A 27,785-nucleotide genomic window follows, 5' to 3' on the forward strand; every position below is an offset into this window, starting at 1 on the left:
ACATGAAAACACAGAAAAGATACCTCAAAAGTGAGTTCTCTCAACTGTTCTTGTATCTGCAATAGAAAGCAAGATAGAAGAAGGTGGCAAAATGGCTATAGAGGATAGCAAAGGCATAAAAGGCTGCTGACAATTTATGGGGTAAGGAAAATTGTTTTTTAACTTTTTTCAACTTTGACTTAAGACCATTCTTAATACTGACCTATAAAAGAAAATCACATTTTAAAATGGATATTTTATATTTTTAACAATGGATTAAGGAAATTATTTCTAATAAATCTAAGCAACTTACTATCTAGATCAGTGCCCTCACTGGACTTATAGAAAAGTTGAGGTCCAGACAGATAAAAGTAACTAGTTCAAAGTCCTAGAGTTGGCACTACTACAAAACATCCAGAACAAAATTTTATTCCTGAATTAAATATAGTATTACAAAAATTCAGCTTTCAGTAACAATAAAAATTCTTAGGAAAATAAATCTGTCTGCTTTACATTCATTTATTAGAGTCAAAACAAGGCATTTCAAGAATGTATCAATAATAACAAGTTAGGGTTTCATAAAGAATTACGCAAGGGAATAAATGCTGGTGAGAGGGTTTTTTGTTTTGTTGTTTTATTTGTTATAGAATATATTTATAGGAAAGTAAAGCTTCTCAGGTTGAAGAGAACAATTCAGGATATCTCTAAATCTTTCATGAGATGAATTCATCACTTTTATATTAGCTCATTACTCCCACTTACAATTTGAACCATCATGCCTTTCTGAACCTTTGTTATTAAAGTATTCACTTCTAATCAAGTTGTAACTTGATGTTAATGCCACTCCACAAGGAAGGATGAGACAATCTAATTTTTATTTGCTACCTTTATTGCTAAGAACAAAACAAAACAGACTAGCTTCCCTTCTCCAACTCTTGTTCTTTCACTAGCAATCTATGTTAACCATTCAAAACCCAGTTTTTGTCAACTCATTCTACCCACTCTTAGTAAAAGCAAAGTTCCTCTATGTTCAAAATTTAATCTAAAACAACCTGTACTAAATCAATACTGAATGCTACTGTGAGTGCCAAGCATGTTGTATGTTCAATAATTAAACATTTTGCCTTATCTTTGCCCTTTGGTTTTTGTTTTTTGTTTTTTTTGGTCACAAATTAAAAGTCAGGCATCAAGTGATCTCAGTTCACTTTGGAACAGAATGGCCCCTAAATCTTTTCAGTCACATTTGTACACAAAACAGTGGTTACTGTAAGGGCTCTAACATTAAAAATTATTGCATCACATATACAATAAAAGAACAAGTAAATAAATACTTGATAGTGAGATACTATCTAACCATGCCATGAATTTCAGGGGAGACCATGGAAGGAGTCTTATCTTTATAAGAATGTAAAGAGCCTAGAGAATAATTTAGTTGAATTACCTAACTTTACAGAAAGGTAAACTGAGCTCCAAAGCAATTAGAAGATCACATCTCTAATTAGTGGCAGATCAAAGACTGCTGGTGGGCCTTTCTGAATGAACCAGGCCATCTACTCACTACATCACAAAAGATGGCTATTTCAGGTTTGTTTCTTTAACAAATGAAAAAGTGGGCAAAAAAATTTCCTGAAACTTTTACTTAGATATTTAGAACTTAAATGTATATTGGTCAAGATCAGCGAGTTAATCAGTTTGGGTAACTTCTCAAAGCATAAATTTCTTCCACTGATACAATTTAGCAACCCATCTATAACTTAAAGTATTTTAAAACTGCCTTGAAACACTCACAAGATAAGTGACTTGTCCATGATTGAACAACAACTACATGACCAAAAGCAAAATTTGGACATCCAGATCTTCCTGAACCTAGGGCTGACCCTCTATCTACTATGCCAGTCAGCCTCTAAGTGATCACCTGGAACTTAATAAATGCTCTGATTTTGACATAAAATTGTGTAACAGAAGGCTCTCTCAAATGATTTCTCTTATTCCTTCTACATTATTCTTTTTTAAAACAGAATACTGTCACTTACCCAAAGGAATTAAAAAAAAAAATACAGACATCCATACTAGTAGTCAGACAGAAAGACAGACAGACAGAAAGACAGACACACACACACACACACACATTCTCTCAAGAAAAATTGTCAAGTTGGCTATTCATTCCAGCTAGTTGAAAATTCAGCCGGGAAAGATTCCTTTTAACAGTCTACCTATGATGGTGTGGCTCCAAGGTGTATACATAGCAACCTTTATTTTGTTAAAGAGAAGAGTGAGGTAAAGAGAAGGGCAGTTTTGTCACAATAACACAATAAATTTCCATCTGTGTGTTACACCTGGAGACTAACTGATACTCCCTTTGAAAATCAACAGCAAGCTTGCTTACTTTAGAAATGCAATACTATCCCCTAAAAACCAAGCTATCCTATTACTGAGCCAACCGAAAATGAGGAAGCTAGTCATAAAATCATTAATGAAGCCAGGAAGCATTTGAAAGAATCCACCTCTGTCTAATAGACATTTCATTTTACTTCTTCTAATACAGTATACAAGTTGTGCTAAATAAATTAAGCAACTATTTGATGGCCTATGTACATTTAGCAACCATTTTAACTATATGGTACACAAGTAATTTTAAATGCATTAGACCTGCTATACAAACAAGTAAACTAAGTTTTGCATTTTCAAAGATAGTAAAAGAATGTAAATAGAAATTGCCAAGTGGCCCATTTTGAGAAGTGAGTGTGTGTGTGTGTGTGTGTGAGAGAGAGAGAGAGAGAGAGAGAGAGAGAGAGAGAGAGAGTGAGAGAGAGAGAGAGAGAGAGAGAGAGAGAGAGAGAACATGCTATATGATTTGTGTATAGTATGGTAGAAAAAGTACTAAATTTGGAATTAGGGGACCTCATTTTAACCTGAGCTCTGTCACTTCTGTGGAATACTGGGAAAATTCCCTTCATCTCAATGACTTCAACTGTAAAATGAAGGGATTAGATCAGATTATTTTTAAAGTTCCTCCATAACTGTCATCAATTTTTAAAACATCAAAAAAACTTCTTGGAACTAAATATATTGACAGAAAAAAAACAATGAAATATTATAATCACTATTACTACTCTTGTCTTCCTGCTAATAATGAAGTCATGCTCTTAGTTCAATATCTGTATATATTTTTACTACTTTTTCTCACCCAAAATTATATTTGTGAAAAACATCACTTATATTGCAATGAAAATGCTTTATAAGGACACTTCATCCAGCAAACAACTGAAAGTACTAATACTTAGTATTTTGATACTTAAAACCATTTAAACAAATAACCCTTCAAGAAAGACAAACACATTTGTAGAAACCAAATAGAATTGGAACTGTTTTTCCAAGAACTAGGCCTTGAAAAGCTTAAAGTTCTTCAAAATATTGCAAAGGACTCAGGACTTGACAGTTGCTTTCTCAATGCACTGTGAATGGCAGGCAAACACACAGAAAGAAGGTACAGCCAATAGGATAGGCAGCTGCACAACTAGAGAATGCCAAAATCCTTTTTAATTTCACATGTACTGAGCAAGGACAATACATCATAAACTAACTAGATACCAGTCTAGTCAGGGACATGCAGCAATAGCAATTTGGGTTTCTCTAGCTGATAAAATTATGCACCAAATGATAGATTTACAAGTAAGTCCTTCAGCCTAAGAAAAATGATTTACATTCAAATCATCCATTATTTAGATTTCACTACTGAAAAAGACCAAATACCAAGTAACAAACTATCATTATACAGTTAATTTACATAAGAGGGACCAGAAAGCTAGGTCTTCCATGCTGGGGATAAATACAAGACCCACAACCATGATGAATGCCGTAAATCCAAGCATTCCTGTCCAATGTTTGTTAAATTGAATCTCAAGAGAAGCCATCAAAGGAGGAAGCTTGAGTGTTGTGTATGGAAAAGAGGGTTTTAATTTGGTGATAGGGCATATGGATTGCCCATATGATTGCAAACCAGACATTTCTATTGTCTCTAGGAATCACTACAGTGCCTTCAGGTCCTCAAAGCTCGGCAAGCAACATTTCTTCTCAAATGCACACATATATGTATGTGTGTGTGTGCATAGACATAATATATATGTGTGTGTGTGTGTGTGTGTGTATATACATATATATATATATATATATATTCTGCCTTCCATATCCATTTATTTATTTAAAAATATGGACTTCAGGACGTAGGTATTTGTTCAATCATATCTCGGGAATAGAGGATCCTAGTTTTAAAAGTTAGAATGTTCTTAAGTTCTAGGCTAACTGCCTTCATTTGACAGATAAGTAAACTGAGGAAGGTGAACTAATTTGTCCAACAAATGGAAAATGGCAGAGCAATATTTCAAAATAACCTTCTCTGACTACAAACCCAGAACTGTTTCCTATATACCATATTGTATTTTTCTTTCCCAAAGATTAAGTTGAAGATAAATGAGATGTTAATTAATCAGAAATTTGAACAGAATCACTTCTAATCCAATGACATTTTAAAGGGCTTGTAAATGAGGTAAACAAAAAGAATTTCTATGAAGATTTCATCACATTTGACTCCCAATCCTCAAAATATTTATTTTAATCTCCAGGTGACTTGTTGATTTGATTTAAGAAAGAGAAACAATCTTCTGAAGACCAGTTGGCCTGAACTCTTCTTCAGATACAATGTATTGAACATCCAATTTCAAGTCTAAGAACACAAATTCCAGAAAAAAAGAAAAGTTCAGTTACTGACACATCTGTTTTATTTCTTCCTGACTGGAAGGTAATGATGCCATTTATGACACATGATTATAAGCATTTCTGGTGACATTTCCTCAATAAACCCTCAAATGACAGAAAGATTATAAATAAAAATCTTACCTACATAAACATAAAAGTTCCCCAAATGACTACAGTACAAAAATCATCATCCAAAGCATCTACTCACTGAAACTGAGGATAAAGAATATAAGCAAATACATGCATTCTCAAATATAAGAATTTTTCATAGCAATATGGTGCTGTCAACATTTTCTGCACATGCAACAATGCCTTAAACTGATTTACTAGCTATTTAAAATAAAAATTGAGTATTATATCAATAGATGACTAATAGAGAAAATTGGATTAGATATCTTCTAAGGCCCTTTCTAGGTTTTTTGTTTTTTTTTTTTGGCCAGGCAGTGGGGTTAAGTGGCTTGCCCAAGGCCACACAGCTAGGTAATTATTAAGTGTTTGAGGCCGCATTTGAACTCAGGTGCTCTTGACTCCAGGGCCAGTGCTCTATCCACTGTACCACCTAGCTGCCCCTTCTAAGGCCCTTTCTAGAGAATCCCTTCCTTGTCTATAACATTTTGACAATGGAATAGACTAGATTTTCTACTTTTATTATTTTTATATTTTATTATTTCCTGCAGCCCAACCACTCAAAGATGGGAGATGCTATTCCCCCCCCAAAAAAACAAACGAACACCCAAATATAATTTGATGCTTTAGGTTAACTGCATTTTGTGATTTTCATTTTATATGACTTTATATGGAATACTTAAAAGCAGTGTGAAATAGTGGATAGAGAATTGGCATTGGAGTAAAGAAAATATTTGACTCAAGTTCTGTTTCTGACATGTTGCATAACCTTAACTTTGTCTTTTAAGCTCTCAGTGTCCCCAGACAACTCTCTAAGACTTTAAGTTGCAAAAAACGTTAACAATCTGCATCTGTAAAAGGAATTTCTTAATTAAGAGTTCACTATTCCAATGAAATGAGTTTAGAATATAAATGCTTATCTATCTATATATGTTAGACATATATATCCTACATTTACATGCATATATATATATATATGTATGTATATATGATTACTTGACAATTTCTCTATCTTGACAGAATCACAAAATACTGGGGCCAGAAGAAGCCTTAAAAGTTCATCTGTGTCAACTCACTTATTTTGCAGAAAAGAAAACTGAAAATCAAGTTACCCAAGAAGACCTGAAAAGTTATTAGCAGAGCTGAGACTGGAAACGATAACAAGTAGATATGTTAAAAAATATAATTGTATGAGATTCCTATTTCCTGAGAAGTATTTCTAATTTTCAATTCAACTAAAAATAAGTGAATTTCTGCGATGAAAACATAAGACATGACAAAGAGACCCTAAAAATTAACAAAGAAATGGAATGTGTAATAAAAAATACTAACTTTATCAAAACATAAGCCATTCAACAAATAGAAGGCTAAGACAATAAAATGATTTATGAATATCTGTTAATGAATTTTTCCATAAAAATCAGGCTTTGTGTATCATCCACTGAGAGTTTGAGCAGGAATCTCCCATGCTTTCTTCATAATTGCTGCAAAGGTCACCAGGGTTCACCAAATGCACTACTGCTTGTCACAACCCTCTCTTTGTTTACATTCCCAACAATGCAAAAACAGCTGCTTCCTTTCATCTGCTGTTTTCTACTTTCATTACTCTCTTTAAAGATATCTTCTGTGATTTACCTTATGAATATAGATGCTGTCAAAATAATCTGGAAATATAATGCTTCTTTCTAGAACACATGACAGTAAAAATTTTAATTTGATATTTCTGACTCATAAGAAAAAATAACAATAATGTCTGAGAAGGAATATTTAATGATGAAGTAACAAAGAATTAAAGAAAAGTGTTATCCTCCTCTTTCTTCACTTCTGATTGATGAAGAATAACATTTTATAGGCATAGCAACCACATAGTGCAATAGTAAAGGAGAGAACAAATTTAAAGGAAGAAATCTATTTGAACATAATTGCAATCAGAATGTTCTTTGACAGATCATGTGTTTTAATTTTCAACTTGGAAAGTATTACTATCTTCTTTATGGGGGATCCTTATATATCAATGATTAATGAGGCTCATATTTTTTTGTGTTTTTTTTATTTATTTATTCATTTATTGGGTTTTTTTTGTTTGTTTTGGGGGGGGGTTGGTTTTAACGCAATGGGACTAAGTGGCTTGCCCAAGATCACACAGCTTAAGGTAATTATTAAATACGAGCCTAGATTTGAACTGAGGTTCTCTTGACTCCAGGGCTGGTGCTCTATCCACTGTGTCACTTAGCTGTCCCAGGTCATATTCTTATTTTAGGAAAACTTGACATGTAGAACTAAGACTGAATCTTAAAAGAGTTGATAAAAGTATTTATAAGTTTTTAAAAAATAAACTGAAATACAAATAATTATGAAAAGTTTATCAAGTTAATCTAATTACATGAAAGGTCAAAGCATTCAGAGCTGAAAGGAACCCTAAGAATTTCTTACTTTACTGCTCTCATTTTTATGAAGGCCCATGAATTTAAATACCCTGCTAAAGGTCACAGAGGTAGTAGAGTCAGTATTTGAACTCAGGTCCTCTTCCTCTAAGTTCAGTTTTTGCTTTTTTATCCCCCACTATACCATACTATTTCCATATAGTCCCTAATAAGCCAAAGGGGGGGGAAGCATCATGCTCTATTGTAGTTATTAATTTTCCACAATTTTTCTATTACTAGTTTTAAATTTTATTGCCATTAGTACAACAATCTATGGAAGTTTTGGCATTACAGCAATTTGACACTTAATTGTTGCTTTTTATGGTTAAAGAAGACCAAAATGACATCTTTACATTGGGGTCCAGGTTCAAAAGACTCCACCTATGGCTGATCAGACCAATAAGAATTCCAAAGATTCCACTACAAATCAGACACAAATAATCCAGTTAGCCCCTATAAGTGTTTTAAATCCTACTAGGTATGTGATTTATATTACCTCATTTGAGGTAGATAAAGACATTATTATCTCTATTTCATAGATGATAAACCTAAGACTTGTTTGTGTATGGAACATCAAAGGAAAGATTTTCACTTGAGATGTGACTAACTCCATCTCCATCCTTGTATTCAGGATATCACACTGTTTCTGTATGGGATAAGAGACTAGCTGACTCAATCTATTTAATGGAGTCAGGACAGTATAGCTGTGAGGCAGTAACAGAAAGAGACCAAGATAGAAAACTCAGTTAAAAACCTTACTGCTATTTTTATAGGTTTGTGTCCTTTGGCAAGTCAATTGAACATTTCTGTTCCTCATTGGATAGGTAGTTCAGTTAAGGCAGAATAATGGTCCTGAAAATCTAGTAAAATAAAGAATGCCAAAACAATTTCCAAATTTTAAATTATTTTACAAATACTGAGAGTCAGCATGACAATGGATAAAAAAGCCAGCTTTGTGGATAGATCACATCACTTCTCAGTATTCCAGACAACTCTTTTAGACTATAAATTACAGAGAAAAGTTGACCTGCACTGGAGGAGGGTGTTTCCCTTATCCAGGGAGTTCCCTATATCAATGAAATCAAATGGCAACTCCCTAACATCTATCTCTTGCAAATCTGTAAAATATCATTACTATTTTGGTTCTCAAATTAATGAAGTGAGTCAAAGATTAAAACCTTTACTTCATTATTTTTAGTTTAAAAAATTCTTAAAATATAGCATATACAGCAGGAAATATATTCTAAAGGATAATGCAATATAAGACAGTTTATCAAAGAATATACTGTAAATAAATGGGCATCCAAAGAATTTAAGACAGTTTCAAATTTCAGGTAATCTCATACATTAAACCCAGAAGACAACACTATAGTGCAAATAAAATATAATTGAAAGGATATCTACCTAAATAAAGTTCATAATTCAATGGAGTATTTTGGATGGTATTTCATTAAAGGATTCACAACTTCCAACTATTACTTTACCTTTTCTTCATTATACTGAAGGGCAATCAAGGTTTTTTTTTTTAAGGAAAGCAATTTCACTGGCTAAGAAGAGTGCTCAATGAAGAAAGTTCTTCCAATATAGGTCAATACTTTCTCTGAAACTTACTGTTTTAAAAAGTTTCTAAGAGAATTGGAAAGTTGAGGGACTAAACTAGAATTAAGATATTTGCTTGCAGGAGCAGAAATTGAACTCAGGTCTTCCTGGTTTCAGGGCCAATTTTCTATATACTAACTTCATGCTTCCTCTCAAGATTTTTTAAACTGTATATAAAATATTTTAAAAAGAAATGCAAGAGTTGACATTTACCTCACTGTGTGTTCTGAAATATCACACAGACCACCATGAAGAGAATGAAGGAAGGAGAAAAGCCATGGTCATCCAATATAACAGTTTCTAAGGATTTTAGATTTCTCCAGAGCTACCATGCTTTTCTGTGAAAAAGCCTATTTTTGATATAGTAGATCAATGTATTTTATTACACTTTAAATATATTCTCCCATTAAATGGAAGTCTTAGGAGTGGAAAACTCATAGACAAGTTCGGGTTTCTCTCTTCCACAAATTCATCACTAAACCTGTGTTTTCTGAACTTTGAAAAATATCTCAAAGAAAGCAAACTTCTTTCAAATGAAGTATTTTTAATATTTTTAAACGCCTTTAAAAATGTTGGGAACAATGATATTCAAGATATAAGGTCATTTTAATAATATGCAAATTAAATTATCTGATTTTATTTTGACTTTAAAATAAAATTGATGGATACATGCTTTGATAAAGAGACTGTGAAAAAAAATTTCAATTGTAATTTTTAAAGTTAAATAACCAGTTACACATATGCAATACAAAGGAATCCTAAAAATAAAATTTTAAAATAAAATTTATCATGCTAATTTCCTCCCTGTTCCTCTATCTCTGAATCATTAATCTAATTGTAGTAGACGCAATTTACTTTTTCACCTAGAGGCATACTGTATTAAATTAATACAGGAATGAGTTAGAGGACTTTTAAAAAAAAACTGTACATGTATCCATACACCTCACTTAATTGCCCTCTTAAAACTTAACTGAAAAATGAAAAAAAATGTGTTTAAAGTAATGTTTCTTTAATTGGCATTCTCGTAGAATGAAATATTCCACGTATCTGAACTTCAGACACCTAAGGCTTATTCCTTTGAAAGTGTCAACACTTATATTGTTTGCCTGTGACTGATGACAAAATGAATGTTTAAAAGAGCATCTACATTTTTTTTAGGTTTTTGCAAAGCAAATGGGGTTAAGTGGCTTGCCCAAGGCCACACAGCTAGGAAATTATTAAATGTCTGAGCCCAGATTTGAACCCAGGTACTCCTGACTCCAGGACTGGTGCTTTATCCACTGTGCCACCTAGCCACCCCACATCTACATTTTTTAAAACATTTTTGAAGGGATTTTTTTTCAAAAATCTGTTTTACATTTACTTGTCTTCCTAGTAGTATACACCTACCATAATCTACCTATTTCAGGGACAGTCAAGACTATAAAAATTATTCACTGCACTACATTCTAATACAGCAGTGCACTGAAAGGCTTTTGAATTATGTTAAATATCCTCAGATTGCTAAACTTTTATAGTATTTTCTTTTTTCAAAAACGTATCATTCCCAAGTTTTCACAATTGTCAAAGTGTTACATCCTAACAACCTCCTTCAATGTTTGTCATCTATAAATAACCAAATTTGTTAAATGGACACCCTAAGTGCATGGTCTTTATGAGAACTATTGCCCATTTTGGTTCAGAGGTCTTTTTTACTTCCTGGGTGAAAGATAAGTTCTGAATGTTGAGACTGGAAGGCAGTATGTTATGGTACTGTTTATAGTCCTGATGCTCAGGTATGGTTGATCTGAATCAGGAGATGAAGAGTCTTATTCTGACTCCACCACAAATTAAGTCTAGTCTTGGACTAGACTTGGACTATGATTCAGATTCCTCATCTGGTGAATGTTCTTAAGGCCCTTTACAGCTACAAAATTTGAAGCTTTTTGAGGTTCTATTTATTTTTTTCCTGCCCTTCCCAAACCCTCTCAAGTACCACTACCTCTATCAAAGCAGCCTTTAAGTGAAGTTCCTGTCGTTACTTTTGTAAGGCATAGTAATAGATGGTTGTAAAAGAAAAAAAGGCAAGAACGACAGGAAACTCACCTGTAGCTGATTCCCCTATGGGTTCATGATTCAGGGTTGCCCGGTCAAATCAGATTTCCCTTCTCCAACTACTGTCACAGTAGTTGAAGGAATTGGGCTGAATGGCAGTGATTTTCCAATGAAGGAAGCACTATAAGCAGTAGGGACTGATGGTGGGTGCCTAGCCTCCTTTGCACATGAAGGAAAGGAGGCTTTCCTGGATATTTCACAGATGTCTGTAAAAAGGATGGTACAAATGCTTTAAAAAAAAAAAAGCCCAATACTACCATCACTAATGTTTTTCAAGTGCCTAGATTACAAAACACAACCCTATCATCTGACTAGGAAGCTAGTAAAGCAGTGACAAGGGTGATTGAACAGGACTGAAATGACTAAACAACAACAAAAATCATCTAACTACTAGAAGAGTTATTTTAGGATTATGTAAGCATTTTAAAGTACTGAGTTTGAAACTAGAAGACCACATGGATATTCTAAATTCAGTTATAAAGGAAAAAGAGAAGGATTTCAAACCTCATGACTGCTAAAAAATGAATGAGATAAAGTTCCTAATACTTATTAAAACACACACACACACACACACACACACACACACACACACCCCTCCCACAAGGGCTTTTTAGAAAAATAGGCAAAGGTAAAGGATGAGGTATAAATCTGAGAGAAGAACTCAGAGTACTAAAGTGAAAATAGGTGGGAGCAAGAAGCCAAGAGAATAGAATAAAGTGACTAGTGTGGAAAAATGATGTACCTTCTTCTGACCTCAGTTTCCCCATAAGAGGAGGTTTAATCTGATCTCCTGAAATTCTTTGTTGCTTTATTTGTCTAAGAAACTACATGACTACATAGAAGTACTGTCATGGAAATCAGACTGCGAAGTGGGATTTTGGATGTTTACATATGTACAAACGTACATGTACATATAGATAAACATGTATATTTGCTAAAAGAATATAAAGATTTCATAGCTCAGCATTTTCATGCTAGAAAAATAAATCTTTTATATATCATAGGATATCATAGGAGGCTGATTACTACTTAGAATCAGCATTAATTCAGGGTTGTGATTTTATGAATGTTTTCCAAATAGGATACTGAATTCTGAAAAATAAACCACAAGAGAGAAAACAAGACATTCCTTATAATTGGTTTGTAGCTAAGTGCTGTGTAATGGATAGAGTAAAGGACTTGGAAGTTAGGAAACCCATCTTCCTTCATTCAAGACACTAGCTGTATGATCCTAGGCAAGTCATTTATCCCTATTTGCTTCAGTGTCTTCATCTGTAAAATGAACTATAGAAGGAAATGGCAAATCACTCCAGTATCTTTGCCAAGGAAACCTCAAATGGGTTCAGGGAGAGTTGAACAGGAAACATCATAGCTGGTATGACATTGCTACAATATGGTAAAAGGTTATTTTTTCCTATCTATACTTAGGCATAATAATTATTATCACTCAGAGACCAGGATCCTACTTGCATGTACATTTACAATACTTTGAAGGATTCCCTTATCAGCTCTGAAAAATAAATGTATGCGTGTGTTTGTGTGTGTGAAGTATCAGAAAGAACAATACAGCTGACTAAATAACAGGTTAATATGAACTGGGTCTCACATTTATTGAAGGTCTAAGGTTTACAATATCTGCAAACATAAAAATCCTTATATTGAATATGAATGGAATAATGGAGGTGAATCCTCACTGGGTTCTCCAAGTTTTATAGGTCTTTCATGAGTGGGATAAAGTAAGGAACATGGCAAAAAGGCACATCTTGGTCTAGGAAAGTTATATATTTTATGTGTTTCCTATTACTATTACTAATATTGTTAATAATAATAAATTAATAATAATGTTAATAATAAAACATATCATTTTAATTTATTTTCTCCACAACAGTCCTGTAAAGTAGGGAATACAAATATGCCCTATTTTATACATTAAGAAACTTAGGCTCAGAGAAGCTAAATGGTGGCCCACAGCCACAATGTTTAGTCAATGTTAAAATCAAAACTCAATCCCAAGTCTCAGTTTTTTTCCCTCTGGGTTCCTTCCATAGCATTATGTTATCTTTAATAAATACGATTCTACGAAGTAAAACATAAATAAAGGGAGCATGGGAAATATATCTGTCATTTTTGTGAATAATATGATGTTTATGAGCAAATGATCCAGAGAAGATCACTGGAAATAAAAAAGAGATAATGCTGATTACATAAAAAGACTTTTGAACAAACAAAACCAATGCAGCCACAATTGCAAGGAAAGCAGGAAACTGGAGTGGGGGAGAGAAATTTACAGGAGGTTTTTCTGATAAAAACTTCATTTCACAAATAGATAGGGTACTAAACCAAATTCATAAAAATAAGAGTCATTTCCCAGTTGACAAATGATCAAAGAATATGAAAAGGCAGTTTTCATGAAAAAAAAAATCTAATCGGTCAACATTCACATGAAAAATACTCTAAATCACTATTAGGGATCTGAAAAATAAAATAATTAACTTATTATCTCACATTTATCATATTGGCTAACATGAAAGAAAAATTAATAAATGATGAAAGGAATATGGAAAAATAGGTACATTAATGCATTGCTGGTAGAGTTGTTAACTGGCACAATTATTCTGGAAAACAGTTTGGAACTATATCCAAAGTGTTATAAAACTTGTGCATGCCCTTTGACTCTGCAATAGTAAAAACATGTCTTTAATCAAAGAAAAAGAAAAAGGACCAATATGTACAAAAATATTTATACCAGCTTTTACAGTGGGAAAAGATCAGAAATTGAGAGTATGTCTTACAATTGATGAATGACTTAACAAGTTGTGGATTGTGAATGTATACTATTGTGCTGTAAACAATGACAAGCAGGCTGGTTTCTGAAAAATTTTGAAAGACATCTACAAATTGATACAAAGTAGGCCAAATAGAATAACACTGTACACAGTAGGAGCAATATTGTTGCAACTATAAACTGTGAAAAACTTAGCAACTCTTATTAAGACAGTGCTCAAAGACAATTCTAAAGTACCCAAGGTGAAAAACGCAATCAAACTCCTGAGAGAGAACTTATGAACTTTGAATGCTGTGGAAGCCTGCTTTTTTCCTTTAATTCTTTTCTTGCTTTTTACTATTTTGATTTTGCTTAGTTTTCTGAAACATGACTAATATGGAAATATATACTGCCAAGACTTCACATATATAATCTGTACCACCTAGACTTCTAGGTGGGCGAGAGCATAAAATAGGGGAAAGAATTTAGAATTCAAAATTTTTAAAATGTTAACAAATGTATTAATTAAAAATAAAAGATAGGAAGATGAAAAAATTATTCTATTTAACTTTGACAGACTGAACTGCTTAATACAAAGTATTTCAGAAATAAGGCTGAAGGTGAGACTAAGCATTAGTCCTTTTAACATCAGTATTACAATCTTTTGATATTACTGGGACTTTGAAATGTCCCTGGGTTTCAAAGCAACACAGAAGTTAACCCCCCCAAAAAGTCCTGCTTTTTACAAATTTGTAAAATTTGCAGAAATTGTGAAAAGTCTTTAAGTCTTTTGATTTGAAAAAGGACAACATTGGATTTTTTTAGAGTTCAAATAGCAAAGTGACAGCTTCTATTTGTTTACAATAAATAGAAAATTACTCATTGCTCCTCTTTGGTTTTCTCAAATTTATTAGCAGACAATATTAACTTGTCAAACACTTTCATAGACTATAAAAATATACCTCTATCCACTACCTTTACAATCCCTAAAACCCACCTTCCAGAGAAAAGAGGGAAAAAAATAAACTACTTTCCATTTTGGCAAAATTACTTTTCCACTGAAAACATACCTAAGTAAGTTTTAAATAAAATCATTTATTTATTTTAAGTCTCTCTAGAAGGTCAATACAAGTACTAATTTAAGTACACAATTTTTGATTGACCCAATTTTTAAGATTACTACTGAAATAGCTTCCTGATATATAATCAATATACTTTTCATTTGCCTTAGGTCACCTCTAGAAGAATTTTAAAAAGACAAAAACAAGATATAAGTACCACACTGAACATTTACTAGATAATACTTAATTAGTAATGCTGATACTACTATCAAAAATGCCTAGGGGCCTGTGGTATGGGCAATTTACTATTAGGGACTGCTTTTCTAGGGAATTTCTGCTAAATCTGGTATCAATGACTTTGTGACTAGGGAAACAGATTAAAGTCCTAGTGTCTCCATTTCTAATTCCTTTAAATAAAAACAACTTGCTCAATGCAACATTTAATCTTTATGTCACCTAATCCTGCTTAAAAACTTTAAAAACTCTTGGTAATCTTTGGATAGTTTTTTAAATTTAGCAAGAACATCCTGGTTTATTTCAAAGACCTCTTCTCCCACCACTCTGCATCTCCCCTCACCTCCAATATATCAGTGCCTTTTGAAAACTTGAAAGAAATAAAAGCCTGGGAGTCCCACATTAATATAAGCTGGTCCCTTGGCATGGCAGTAACAGATGGTAGTGTAACTCAGAGCTAGGTTTACTGAAGGATTCTTTAACAACTGAACAGGGAATTTGTGATGATGAAATAGAAGTCCCTCTTTCAGAATGACCCTATATCACACACTGGGCAGCATACATAACTCCATAAGCTCCTTACTGAGGTTATAGCAAGATTATCAATAAATTAAGTGTTATATAGTAAGAGACTTGGGTGAATGTGCATTTACAAGTGCATCTTTATTACCTTTAGTTTGCTTTTATTTACCTAAAGAAGTAAATAACAAATCCACTACTGGGAGATATTTCCTTTTATTGAGGAAAGGAAACGTTTTATCAATACCTTAATCACTTTTAACTAAGGAGGAAAAAATTTCCCCCTATTTTGTTTACCCTGTGAGGCAGACAGTCTCCAATCATTAGCCTGTTGTCAACAGTGATGCTGGGATAGATTACTAGTGTGTATTGCTTGTAATGGCAGGTGCATGGCCCTGGGGCTGCCATCTGCTAGGAAGGAAGTATTCTCTTCTAGGATGCTGAAGAGACTGACAGCTAATGTAAACAAAACACTGAGTCATCTATAATAACCACAGTCCATATAGGAGACTTCTAGATACTTTTCTTGATAGATAAATGTGAATTTTTATTCACTCATTTGGGTATTTATGCACTGAAGAAAGCATGCATATCTAAAAGGAATATTATCACCATAATTTCTATTATTATGAGAGTTTGGATTTCATTTATTTTCTTAAGAATAATGACATTGTTGGTAGAATCATCAACCTGCAAATAAATAAGGTAGTTTAAAAAAACTGATAGGCTATTAATTCATCATCAAGCACATTTTAAATTGGTTAATTTTCAAATAACCAATCACTGAATGAATTAAATGACTCATGTCTTAGGAAACTGTAAGAAGAATTAGACATAAAAAGGTATAAAATATTTCATTTTTTAAATAATGAAATAGCCTTGAAGAACAAGAAAAACTCCAAACAAAAAATCCAGCTGAACATTAAACAGAGCTTATTAGTTACTATATTTGCAACCTAAGCTATGTCTACCTAGATCTAGTCTATACTTAGAAATGAATTATATCTAATAATTGACTTTCTACATTGAGTAAATTACTTAGATGCTTGATAAATCTCCACATCATATTTGTTATGTTAACACTATCAAAATTAGCCAGATACTCTCTGGGCAAAAAAAACTGGCCCCTCACTTGACTCCTCTGCATTAAATTAAATGATTCAAGCTCCCAAAGAAGGTACCTCCTATCCCTCCCAAGAAGCAATTAATCCTGGTGGACAGGGGTCTTAACAGAACTTCCACAAATGCCTTCCTTGCCCCAGTCTACACTGAAAGAAATCAAGAAACTAATAGTCATTGTAAGAGAGTGCAATGAACTCTCTCTAACATGTACAAATTTTCCTGCCATGAACTTGGGAAAGTCACATAATCTCTGGAGCTCAGTTTCCTACTCTATAAAATGGCACTGACTATATGACATGACTTTCTTTCCATGTCTAAAATTACATGCCTTGATGAAATCTTAGAATCACGAAGTAAGTTCTTCAAACTGACTATTCTACTGAAAATCTTCCAAAGGTTTTAGAAACTTTCTTGCCTTTCTCCCCTGAGTTTTTATTTTCACACACAAGCATAAATGGCCAATGTTACAAACACATCCACACAAACCTCAAGAAAACTGCAATGTAGATGTCAGAATACACTATGAACCCTCTAAAATAGATATAAACTATAGGAAAGCATGAACCTCAGAAAAGAAATGGACTAAAAGTTTGGAGACTAAGGCTGAGATTCTAGTCCTAGCTTTATACTACTAGTCTCCCTGAATGAAAGGAGAGTCTGCACATCTATAAAACAGATAGAATAATACCTGCCATGTTTACTCAGATGCTTGGGTTGTTAAGTGTATTACTATAAGACTATCAATGCACATGGGATGGGCTTTGAAAACTGCAAAGAAGTCTTTGGATTTTTTTTAAACTGCTGCCATTTGGGGGCATATTTATAGATGGATATGAAGAGTTTATTTGATGAATTATAAGAGAGAACATTTTTTCCCACAAACTTTAGGATTATGCAATAAAACTTGAAATATAATTATTTGCACAAGTTTTGAGATATGTCAATGAAATAACTGATCATGACAGGTTATTTATCCTTAAAAATCTCAAATTTAGGAAATAATTTATGCTAATTTGTTCAAACATTTTTATCTATGTCTTTGATCAAGTTATCACTTTGAATTTATAATTTATAAAAGAAACTCCAGCAAGGAACCCCCACCAAATACGTGAATTATACAAAATAACATTTTTTTCAAGTAAATTTAAAAAGAAATCATAATAACCAAATTGAACATGAAGTGGGTGAGCACACATCATACTAGTTTCTGCCTCATTTTCCTGTAGCATTCTAATGTAATGTAATTCTCTAAGTTAATAAGTATGGCAAGCTCTGACTATCTAACATTGTTTTCCCTTCTGGATAGTGGGAGGGAAAGACTAGCACATAAAATATGCTCCAAATCTTATTTCTGTTTAAACATACATTCCTATATGCATTTTTCTTAGAGCCAAGTCAATGTTACTCTGTAGTAATCTTGAAAGAAATCGAGTAATCAGAAGCAACCATCAACCTGACCGTTTCCTCTGCCTTGAGCAATGACTCTGTTGCTTCACTTTAGAACAAACCCACCCTTCAACTTTGTCTACAATAATTTTTCTTAAGTGGTTCAGAGTTATCATGACAATCTTCAAATGGACATTTAAATTAAATACAACTTAAAAGACAAAGGATAAAAGGAACATTGATGTCCAGCACACCTTCTCCCATTTTGCAGTTTAGATGACATTAGTTTTGTTTTTAATGATTGTAAATTAAAATTCAAAATGGATAATGTTTAGGGGGTTTCCCCCAAAAAACTGCTGTATGTCTTTTATATTTTAAGATAAATTTTGCATTGGAAGATGTCAATTTACAAAATTCATGGCACTTTCAACTTCAAATACTTTATATTAATTTAATCTGAAGAACACATTATTTCTAGTCTTGTCTACTGAAATTCTGCAGAGAACTTGGTTTGAGGACTGTGTATGACCTAACTGGAGAATTTACCTAGGAAGGTGGGCCCACAAAAGCTTATTTTACTCTGAATGATTTTTTTTCCCTCCAAACTGTACTTGGTAATGTAGATAAAGGACTAAAGTTACATTTTCCCTTAAGTTTAAGGTGAAACTGGAACACTTGATTCTGTGCTACAAAAAAAAAAAGGCGAAAACTCCCTTTAGTTGCCAAATCTGATACTAAAAGTTAACTAATTCTTGGAACTATGTTTCTGTGGAAAATGCATTAGTGGGTATTTTAACAGAAAAACCATTATGCTTTGGTATGGCTGGAAAACTGTGACCTTGTTTTAGTTTTTTTCTTAAAAAACAACAACAAAAGTCTGGATTAATGTTAATAAAAATATTTTTAAAGACTCAATTTTCAATTAAAACAGAATTTGGATAGATGGTAATGCTGAAACATAGATATATCCCTACATTGTTGCAAAACCAGAGGGCACAACATTACAAGTCAAAACACGGTGCACAGAGGGACCAGTCTCATTTAATCAACCCAAAAGAATGAAATACCAAAGTGAACAAAGAATGATGGAGGCAATGGAAAGTCTGAGGAATTAGTTATTGCTGTACTAATGTATTTCATAATAACAGCTTGGGCTGCCATTAGTAAAGCAAATGTAAATTTTTTCCTAAACACACACTGTCACTACTAAAACAATGTAGGATTTAACATTCATACTCATCTGGAAAGTCCCTCTTTATATAAGAAGTGATTATAAAGGGTAGTTGAAATAAAAAAAATAAGTCTTTAGATAGCTCCAAGAGTAGGAAAAGTTGCTTAATGATCTATTTTGAAGTGTAATTTAGAACACTAATGCATTAATTTTAATGTTATCTTTAAATAAATATTTGAGTTAAAAAACAATTAAGTAAACACTAATAGCAGAAGGTTTTATGCCTTAAAAAATAGAATACCTATTTTTTAATGAATGACTTTGTCACACATATATTATCTCCTCTATTTGAAAAACTCAAGAGTAGCAATTTATATATGTATATATATATATATAGATAGATAGATATAGACAGGTGTGTATACACACATATACATACATACATATACAAGCATAGTAGGCTAATCACTGGTTCATTTTTAAAAGAGCACACCATTTCACAAATTTAAAATTATTTTTAGTCTGTGAAATTATGTGCTCATTTTGAAAAAATGTACAAATATTTTGTATATTTGTGATTTCTTGATAGGTTGTATATTTGTGTGTGTGTGTGTGTGTGTGTTTAAATAATTAGAAATAATCACAGCACTCTTGGATTGATGTCCCACGTTTCTTTGGAAGAACTTGAAAGTGCCCCGAGATCATTTATTTATCTTCTTCATCCTCACAACTGTGCTTGGGAAATAAGTTAAGAGAAGGGAAGTTATTATCCCTATTTTTCAGATGGAGAAACTGAGAAATAAAGGGATTAAGTAGCTTCCCTAAGGTCACACAGTGATTCAGTAACAAAGCAGGAACTAGAAACCTGGCTTCCTGATACCAATTCAGTGTTCTATGGAACAGATTATGTGCCTACTATGAAGTACTATTTTTGTAAAGGCTTCCCTTTCAATAAAGGAAACAGAACCAGTCATGTGACTTTCATTCAAGAAAGGGTGCATGTGTTTTCATTAGCACCTTACTTGTCTACTCCTGGGAATGGGATAGGAACTCTATACCAGTATTATCTTGTTATGACAAGAGCTAGCCAACTAAACCAAGGGGAAAAAAATGAAAGGTTATTTGATTTGTCAGCTAAGCTCATTATACTTCTGAAAGTGTTCAAGTGCTTTGATATTTCAGTAAGTACAACTTCCTCTTAAATGTAAATAAAGTAGTGCCTTTATTGTTCCCCTGCAAGCATTTCTTTCATACCAAAGTTATTCAACCATTGGTTTTAAAATTATCATATGATATATTCTTTTTCAAATAAATTTTAACAAATTCATCTGAGAAGGAACATCAGATATTAATTTAACCAGTATTTCTCATCAAAATTGTTTTAAAAATAACCAAATAAATCTTTGAATGAGAATCCCCCTAAGAATAGGGGGGGAAAGCTAAAATATGAATTTTTCTTGAAAGTTAATATAAGCTATGGTACAAATTTTGCTGTACTGGGTTGTCAAGCTTATACAAATCAGGTTTTTTTTTTTTTAAAACAGAAAGTAAGAAATTTTTGATTCAATAAAAATCCAGATGGACAAGAGAATGAAAACAAGTGTTCCTGCACACATTCACAAAAGCTCTACTCTTGTTTAAAACAATTACAGTATGTTTGTTTTTATTTTATTTTCATTTATACCACTTAAAAAAAACTGCCTGCCTAAACCTTTTTTTCAGTGAACTTTGGTGATCTAGTAAAAGTCCATACAAATGAAAGCAAACAATGATACACACCCTTATTGCTACCACTTATGCAAACAGTAAACAGGATACAACTAAGCTGTTTTTTTCAATCCATAGTTTTTTCCATACCCAGTATTGTTGTTTTGCATAAATATTAAATTCTTTCAAAAATTAAGGGTAAAATCAGTTATGATTGAGGAGGTACTTCCTTCCCCTTAGTTCACTGTAAAAGAGCAATTCTATTTTCCCCTAACCCTACAACTACATTTCTATAAGTCACACTCTTAGAAGACATTTTTTTCTGTTATGATCATCTTTTTTATGTAAAAGCACCAGAAACACATTTCAGCAATCAATACAGAGGATTATTTTGTGAATTTATAAATGGTAATGGTCTGGCTCAATAAAGTACTATTGATGGATTACGTTACTTTTCTAATCTATTATTCCCTGTTACAAATTAGTTCACTATAGATTCATTTAATATAAAGCCTCCTTTTTTATTTACCTTGAAATCAGCTAACCTACTTCCAAATAGGGTGTATTCAATAGACTCATAGACAGATACTGAAGTAGAAAACTTGCCAGTTAGAATAACTATCTTTCTATGTTGAGTTTCGAGGAAGGACAGAAAAATATAGCATTTTCACTTTAAAACAATAAATCTATCATGATGAGAGAGAGAGAGAGAGAGAGAGAGAGAGAGAGCTTTATCCCAAATAGACTAAGGTTGGTCCCCAAACACAGTATCAAGACTGTTTACCACTTTTATTAACGCTAAGAGAGAACTGTATCACACATGAATCATGTTTCAGAATTTAATTTATTTCATTAGAAAGCTCTGAAGCCCTATATAAAAAGACTCCAACCTTACTACTTCCAGTAAATAGGAGGCAGAAGCCAATAGCCAGGGCCTCACCTGAATCCAGTCCAGGTTTTTATTACCCTGCTCCTCCCCTTCAGGGTCAGGCCGGAAACAGTAAAAGCTAGCAGGTCCTCAATTTGTGTGTGTTTTGGTTTTGGTTTTTTTACTTCAATCAGGTTTGGACAAAATTTTTTTCTTTTACAGTGTACTATGTCAAATATGCCTACTAAGAAATACTCGAACTTTTCTTTTCTTAGGCTACTGATATAATCTAGGCAAATTTTCAGCTAAACCTTTTACTTCCTTCAAAAGTTTACAGAAGTACCTAGAATATTTGTTTGATACAAAATAACCTTCAGTGGAGGGACAATATTTATAGGAAAAAGTCTAACAAATCAACTTTATTTGAGTTTCATTGGTCTCCAAAAGTCATTATTGTGTCACTCACCTTTTGGTCTTAGTTCCAAAGGAGGAAATAGCTTTTCCTCTAGAAGACTCAATGGGGGTGGGGGTGGGAGGGGTGGAGAGGAAGATTACAACTAAATCTCCTAAAATGCCACTCTTGTAATACAAAATGTGTACTAGATTTAGACTTTTAAGATGTGTATTCGTTGGGGGGGGGGGAGAGAAATGTACACCTCATGCCAGCTTAATCATCGAACTGCAAAGCTTCCTAGTTGTTTACTCAAAAAACAAAACAAACCTCATAATTATAATATTCATCTGATCTTGTTCAAGCTTCCTTGTGGGCCTAAGCCTAAAAGAAGCCTTTAAAATGTTAGCACCTCAGCAAGGGAACAGCTAGGAATTAAAAAAAGAAAACCCTCAAATCTCCAACATTTGAATTTTTTTCTTTTTGTCTTCCAGCTTTGTGTATTTCAGCTCTACTCCAGCATACAAGCCAATTACCATGCCTTCATATTTAGAATGAGCTGCCAGCTGCAGTTACACATCACTATTCACAGGCCTTTGAAGAAAATTCCCAGAACAATGAAGAACACTTATACAACTATTACCGACAAAACTCATGTTTTTGTTTCACATTCTTTGATTCTTGCAGATTCTCTAAAGTTCCTCCACAACAGATAAAAACAATTTAACTAGTGTAAAGTTTTTATATAAAAGTTTTATTAAATTAACAATTATTTGATAGGTTAATTAATTATTTACCCTGTCACCCAAGGGAATGGTTGGTAAGGAATTATCTCTGCACTTTATTTTCAAAAAAGGAAAAAAACAAACAAAAAAAACCCTTGTAAGTAACATTTTAAGACATTAACATGTATCTAGTCTAGAGAACTGCAATCTAGGGGAAAGGTGAAAACAAGGAGGAAAGTTAAGCAAGTTATTTACACCTTCCCAATAATGTTCTAAAAAATAAAAAGATAAACAGTGCGGATTAAAGTTGTCTCTCTTAGGTTTGACTCAAAGAAAGGTTCACAGTGTTAACAAAATGGGTCTCTCAACCCGTGTGGAGGAGTGTGTGGGGGGGGGCGGGGAGGGGGGGGGAAGAAATGACCTGGATGGAAAAATAAAAGTATCCCTGCTTTGAAGCCTCCTTCACCTTCCTGATTCTTGGGAGGGCCTTACAGGAGTCCAGAATAAAACAAAATCAAACAATTCAGGGCTTCTGCTATGTAGATCAATATAGAGGAGAAAGAGTGTAGAAGTATAGGCTCCTCATGCCTGACTTAAAACATTTCCCTCACTTTATACCCAATTACAAAGCAAAGATGGTCTCACCTTTCACAGCTGTAGCCTCCTTCAGGTGATGGGACATAAAGTCAATGCTAGCATAGGTGTTGGCTGTGGGCAAGGGTCCAGAACCTGGTCCCACACAACCACCTGTGTTGCTGCCATTTCCTCCATTGATGAGCCCACTGAGGCCACGGGTCCGGGTCCAGGTGCCCTTGTCTCCAGACTGCTGCTGCTGCTGCTGCTGTAACAATAGGCCAGCTTCATCTCTAACATCAATGGCAATATAGTTGAGACCATTCTGGAAGCCTGCTGATGTCTCCCGACACATAGGAGAGCCACTGCTTCCAGGACAACCAACTAACACTCCAGGTTGGTTTTGTGCCCACCTTGGCTGCTGGGGCTGAGGTGGCAGAGGGAGCGAAGGTTGCCTAAGGTGAGGAGATGTAGATGGCTCTTCTTCACCTCCTCCAAGACTCTCACCACCACCACTGCCACTGGGCCCTTCGCCACTTTTCCTGAGAGAGACATTTTCCACAGAAGCTGAGTTGTGGCGCTTAGGATTGTGTGCGAAGGATGGGGACACAGGAGTCACAGTAGTGGTCGAGGAGAAGGTTTCTGAGCTGTGGCGTCGGCGGCCACCCTGTGGGTCGGCGCGGATGACCTTGGCACCCCGGTGTGGGTCTGGGGGTGGGCTGGCCAGCAGGAAGGCCTCTACCCCAGATACCTGCTCCATCAAACTCAGCCGCTTCACCCCAGACGTAGGGCTGGTCACCCGGGCACTTTCTGGCTTCGGAGGTGCTGCGATGGGCTGTGGTGGAGTGGCAGCTATGCCGAAGGCCATCTCGGTGTAGTCACCACTATCCCCTGTCTCAGGGGGACAAGATGGGGAGGAGGCAGAAACAGGGGCTGGGTGGCAGGTAGAAGCTGGAGGCAGGCGGTACAGCTCTCCTGGTGGTGGTGGAGGTGGTAGTTGCTGCTGCTGTGAGGAGGAAGTAGAGGAGGAGGCAGGTGGTGTTGGCAGTGGTGGGCAGGGTGAGGAAGCCTCAGGGGACATCAAGGCATCCAAGGAGCCCACAGAGCCACCACCCTCAGTGCCAGATTTGGGTGACTTGGGTGAGCCAAAACCAAGGTTCATATAGTCAGAGAGGGGAGAGCGCCTCCGGCTGTCACCGCTGGTGCCAGGGGTACCCGAACCCATTGAAGAGGCGGGGCTGCTAGCTGAGAGTAGTGACGATGAAGAGGCTGCTGAAGTCAGCAGGGGAGGGGGTGGTGGTGAAAGGTGGGCTCCAGATTCGTTAAAATCAATATTGATGTACTCACCTGGGCTTTTAGGTTCAGGTGGAAGTGGGTACTCATGCATGCTGGGGAGGGTCCTAAGCCCCTCTAGGGAAAGACGAGTTGGCCTGACCGCTCTGCAACGCTGAATGAGGAAACTCTCTGGCCTGTTGTTATTGCCACTGCTGCTGCCGCCACTCTGCCTAACTGGTGAAGGCACTAGGTGGTGAGGTTGGGAGTGGCTGCCCGAATTGGACACAAAGGGCCTGGTGGGCTGGGTGCAGGGGGTAGTTGGGGTGGGCAGTGGCTGCAGCCTTGGCTGCTCTTGTTCCTCCTCCACAATCCTCCTCCCCACTGGAGAATTCATGAATACGTACTGGTCACTATCCCCATTCCGAGGGCAGGGAGTTTTGTAGGAACGGGGCAGTGAGCTGTAACAGCAACCTGGGACTCCCTTGGGTGGTTCCCCACCACTAGGCAATGGAACTGAGTCATAGAAGAAGTCAGGTGGGGTGAGAGAAGCTCCGGCATCACTGGGGGACATGTTGAGGTAATCCCCATTGGGCAGTAGCTTGCCCTCGGAGCTTTCCACCGAGAGCTTGGAACCACACCACATCCGCATGTAGCCACTGTCCTCGGGAGAGCTTTCGGCCGGAGAACTGGTCTTGTAGCTGCTGCCGTTCAGTGGCGAACCTCTACCACTTGTTGCTGATGAGGCTGCCTGGGAGGCTGCACCTGCGGCGAGGGAGGCGGCCGCCATCCGCGGCTGTAGTATTTGTTTGGGAGCGGAGACACTGGTGGGACTCATGGGCATGTAGTCATCGCTTCTGCAGCTTCCAACGCTGCCCCCTACCAGTGGGGCCACTCCAGGAGTCATGGGCATGTAGCCATCGTCCGTTCCGAGGTTACTGCTGGAGCTCCGATGGGAGCCGATCTCAATGTCCCCATAGTCCTCCGGGTAGGGATTGTAGGTCACTTTGGGAGATGAAGCTGGGTAAAGGCGGCCTGAACTGCCCGCAAAGCTGGCCCGCATCAGAGTATATTCATCTAGAGAGGCAGAGGACACTTGGGGCACTGCACGTTGGCGAGCAGGTGTGGTCAGAGAGTAAGTCCGCTTTCTGTGACCTTTATCCAAGTCCGGGGCCCCCTCCCCCGACACCCTTCGGTAGGTTCGGCCACACAGGCTCAGGGGCCTTTCCATGGTCATGTATCCGTACAGCTCGGTCCCGCTGCCGTCTCTCGCCGGCGGGGTCTCGGCTATGGACTCAGGAGTGTTGCTTCGGTTGCTGCAGAAGGCCCTCAGGTCCCCGGGGCTGGAGCCATATTCGTCCAAGGACATGAAGCCTGGGTCACTGGGGGAGCCAGAAGCAGAAGCACTGCCGCTAGAGGGCCGCTGACCCTGGTGGTGGTGGAGGTGGTGTGGATGTGGATGCTGATGCTGTCCCGGAGGCAAGGAGTAAGAGGCCGAACCGTGCCCGCTGCTGGAGGAGAGGCTGCCGGGGCTGGTGGCAGCCGGGGGCGAGTGGGACACGGGCATGGACATGGAGCGGCTGTGTTGCAGGGGGCCCCCCGCGGGGGCCAGCATCATCTTGCTAGGTCGCGCGGCGGCGCTGCAGCTGCTGCTCAGAGTGTGGGACCTGCTCAGGGGGGTCCTCACCGGGCCGGGGCTCATGGGGCTGCCGGCCACGGAAACTGGCCTGCAGCCCACCCCCCCGCCGCCGCCGCCGCCGCCGCCACCCCCGCCGCCGTCCCCCTCGCTGGCCGTGCGCACCCGGCACGAGCTGCACTTGCCGGCCCCGGGGGTCGCGAGGGGGGCGCCTGCGGCTGGAGGCGTGGCAGCCAAGCTGTCGGTCCGGGATCGGCGGAGAAGGCCCGTCTGGCTGGGGGGCAGGTTGACCGGGTGGTGGTGGTGGTGCCGCCGGGTGCCCGGGACGCTGATGGGGTGCGTGGACGAGGAGCCCGAAGACTGGCTCTTGCTGCGGGGCCGGAATTCGAACAGCTCCTTCAGGGCCTTCATGGCCTCCAGGATGGTCTCGTGGATGTTCTGGGCCACCACGGAGTCGTCCGCCTGCATCCAGAGCTCGCCGGGGCCCGTGGCCGCCGAGCGCCCGACCTCGATGAAGAAGAAGCTGTCCGAGTGGCCGCAGCGCCGGATGTTCATCAGCTGCAGGGTGACGGAGGGCGCCTCGCAGTTGAGCTTGACGAAGCCGATGGTGCGCGCCGAGAGGCACAGGCGGTAGACGCCCGTCAGGTTCTTGCTCTGGCCCAGCCCCTTGGGCTTCAGGGTCACCTGCCAGACCTCGCGGTAGGCGGCCGTGGCCGGGGCCATCAGCCCGTAGTGGAGCTCCTCGGGCCCGAAGGAGCCGCCGGGGCCGGGCAGGGAGGCGCTGCAGGAGGCGGCGCCGCCGGCGGCGGGCGGCGGGGAGCGCGAGCTCGCGTCCTGGGCCGCTTTGCCCTCGTTGAGCAGGTCGGTGAGCGCCCGGTACCAGCCCTCCTGCTCCTGCTCGTTGTCGGCGGCCACGGCGAAGTACTCATCCCTGGTGTAGAGGGCGATGAGGTACTTGTGCTTGGCGTCCGCCCGCTTGTTGATGTTGAGGCACGAGTCCAGGGCGATCACCCTCTTCGGGGCCCCCGACTTGTTCTTCCACTTCTTCTCGTTCTCGTAGTACTCCAGCCTGGCGGGCAGGGGCGGCTGCCCCCCGGGGCCCTCCTCGCCGCCGCCGCCGCCCCCCCGGGCCCCGCAGCACGAAGAAGCGTTTGTGCCCGTGCTTCTGCTTCCTCAGGTAGCCGCACTTGCGCACGCTGTGGTTGTTGTTGTTGTTGTTGTTGTTGAGGTTGGGGCCGCCGCCGCCGCCGGAGGGGCTGGCCGGGGTCGGGAGCCCGGGGAGCGGCGGGCTGGCCATCCTCCCGGGAGGGTGCAGTCCCGGCCTCCCCGGGCCGGCCGCGAAGGCGACGGGCGGGGGGGGGCGCGCTGAGGTGGGCAGGG

The 27,785-nt window shown here is 37.8% G+C and overlaps 1 protein-coding gene across 1 annotated transcript; it reads right to left on the reverse strand.

Annotated features, from left to right (window-relative positions):
* Positions 1-5,116: 5,116 nt before the first annotated feature.
* On the reverse strand, positions 5,117-27,785 carry IRS2 (insulin receptor substrate 2). The gene is given in 3 exon segments (XM_074192023.1): positions 5,117-11,182; positions 23,570-27,530; positions 27,532-27,785. Coding segments are annotated over 3 exon segments (4,317 nt in total). The 5' UTR covers positions 27,703-27,785; the 3' UTR covers positions 5,117-10,997.

Source organism: Macrotis lagotis, chromosome 6 (genome assembly GCF_037893015.1).
Source record: "Macrotis lagotis isolate mMagLag1 chromosome 6, bilby.v1.9.chrom.fasta, whole genome shotgun sequence".
NCBI lineage: Eukaryota > Metazoa > Chordata > Mammalia > Peramelemorphia > Peramelidae > Macrotis > Macrotis lagotis.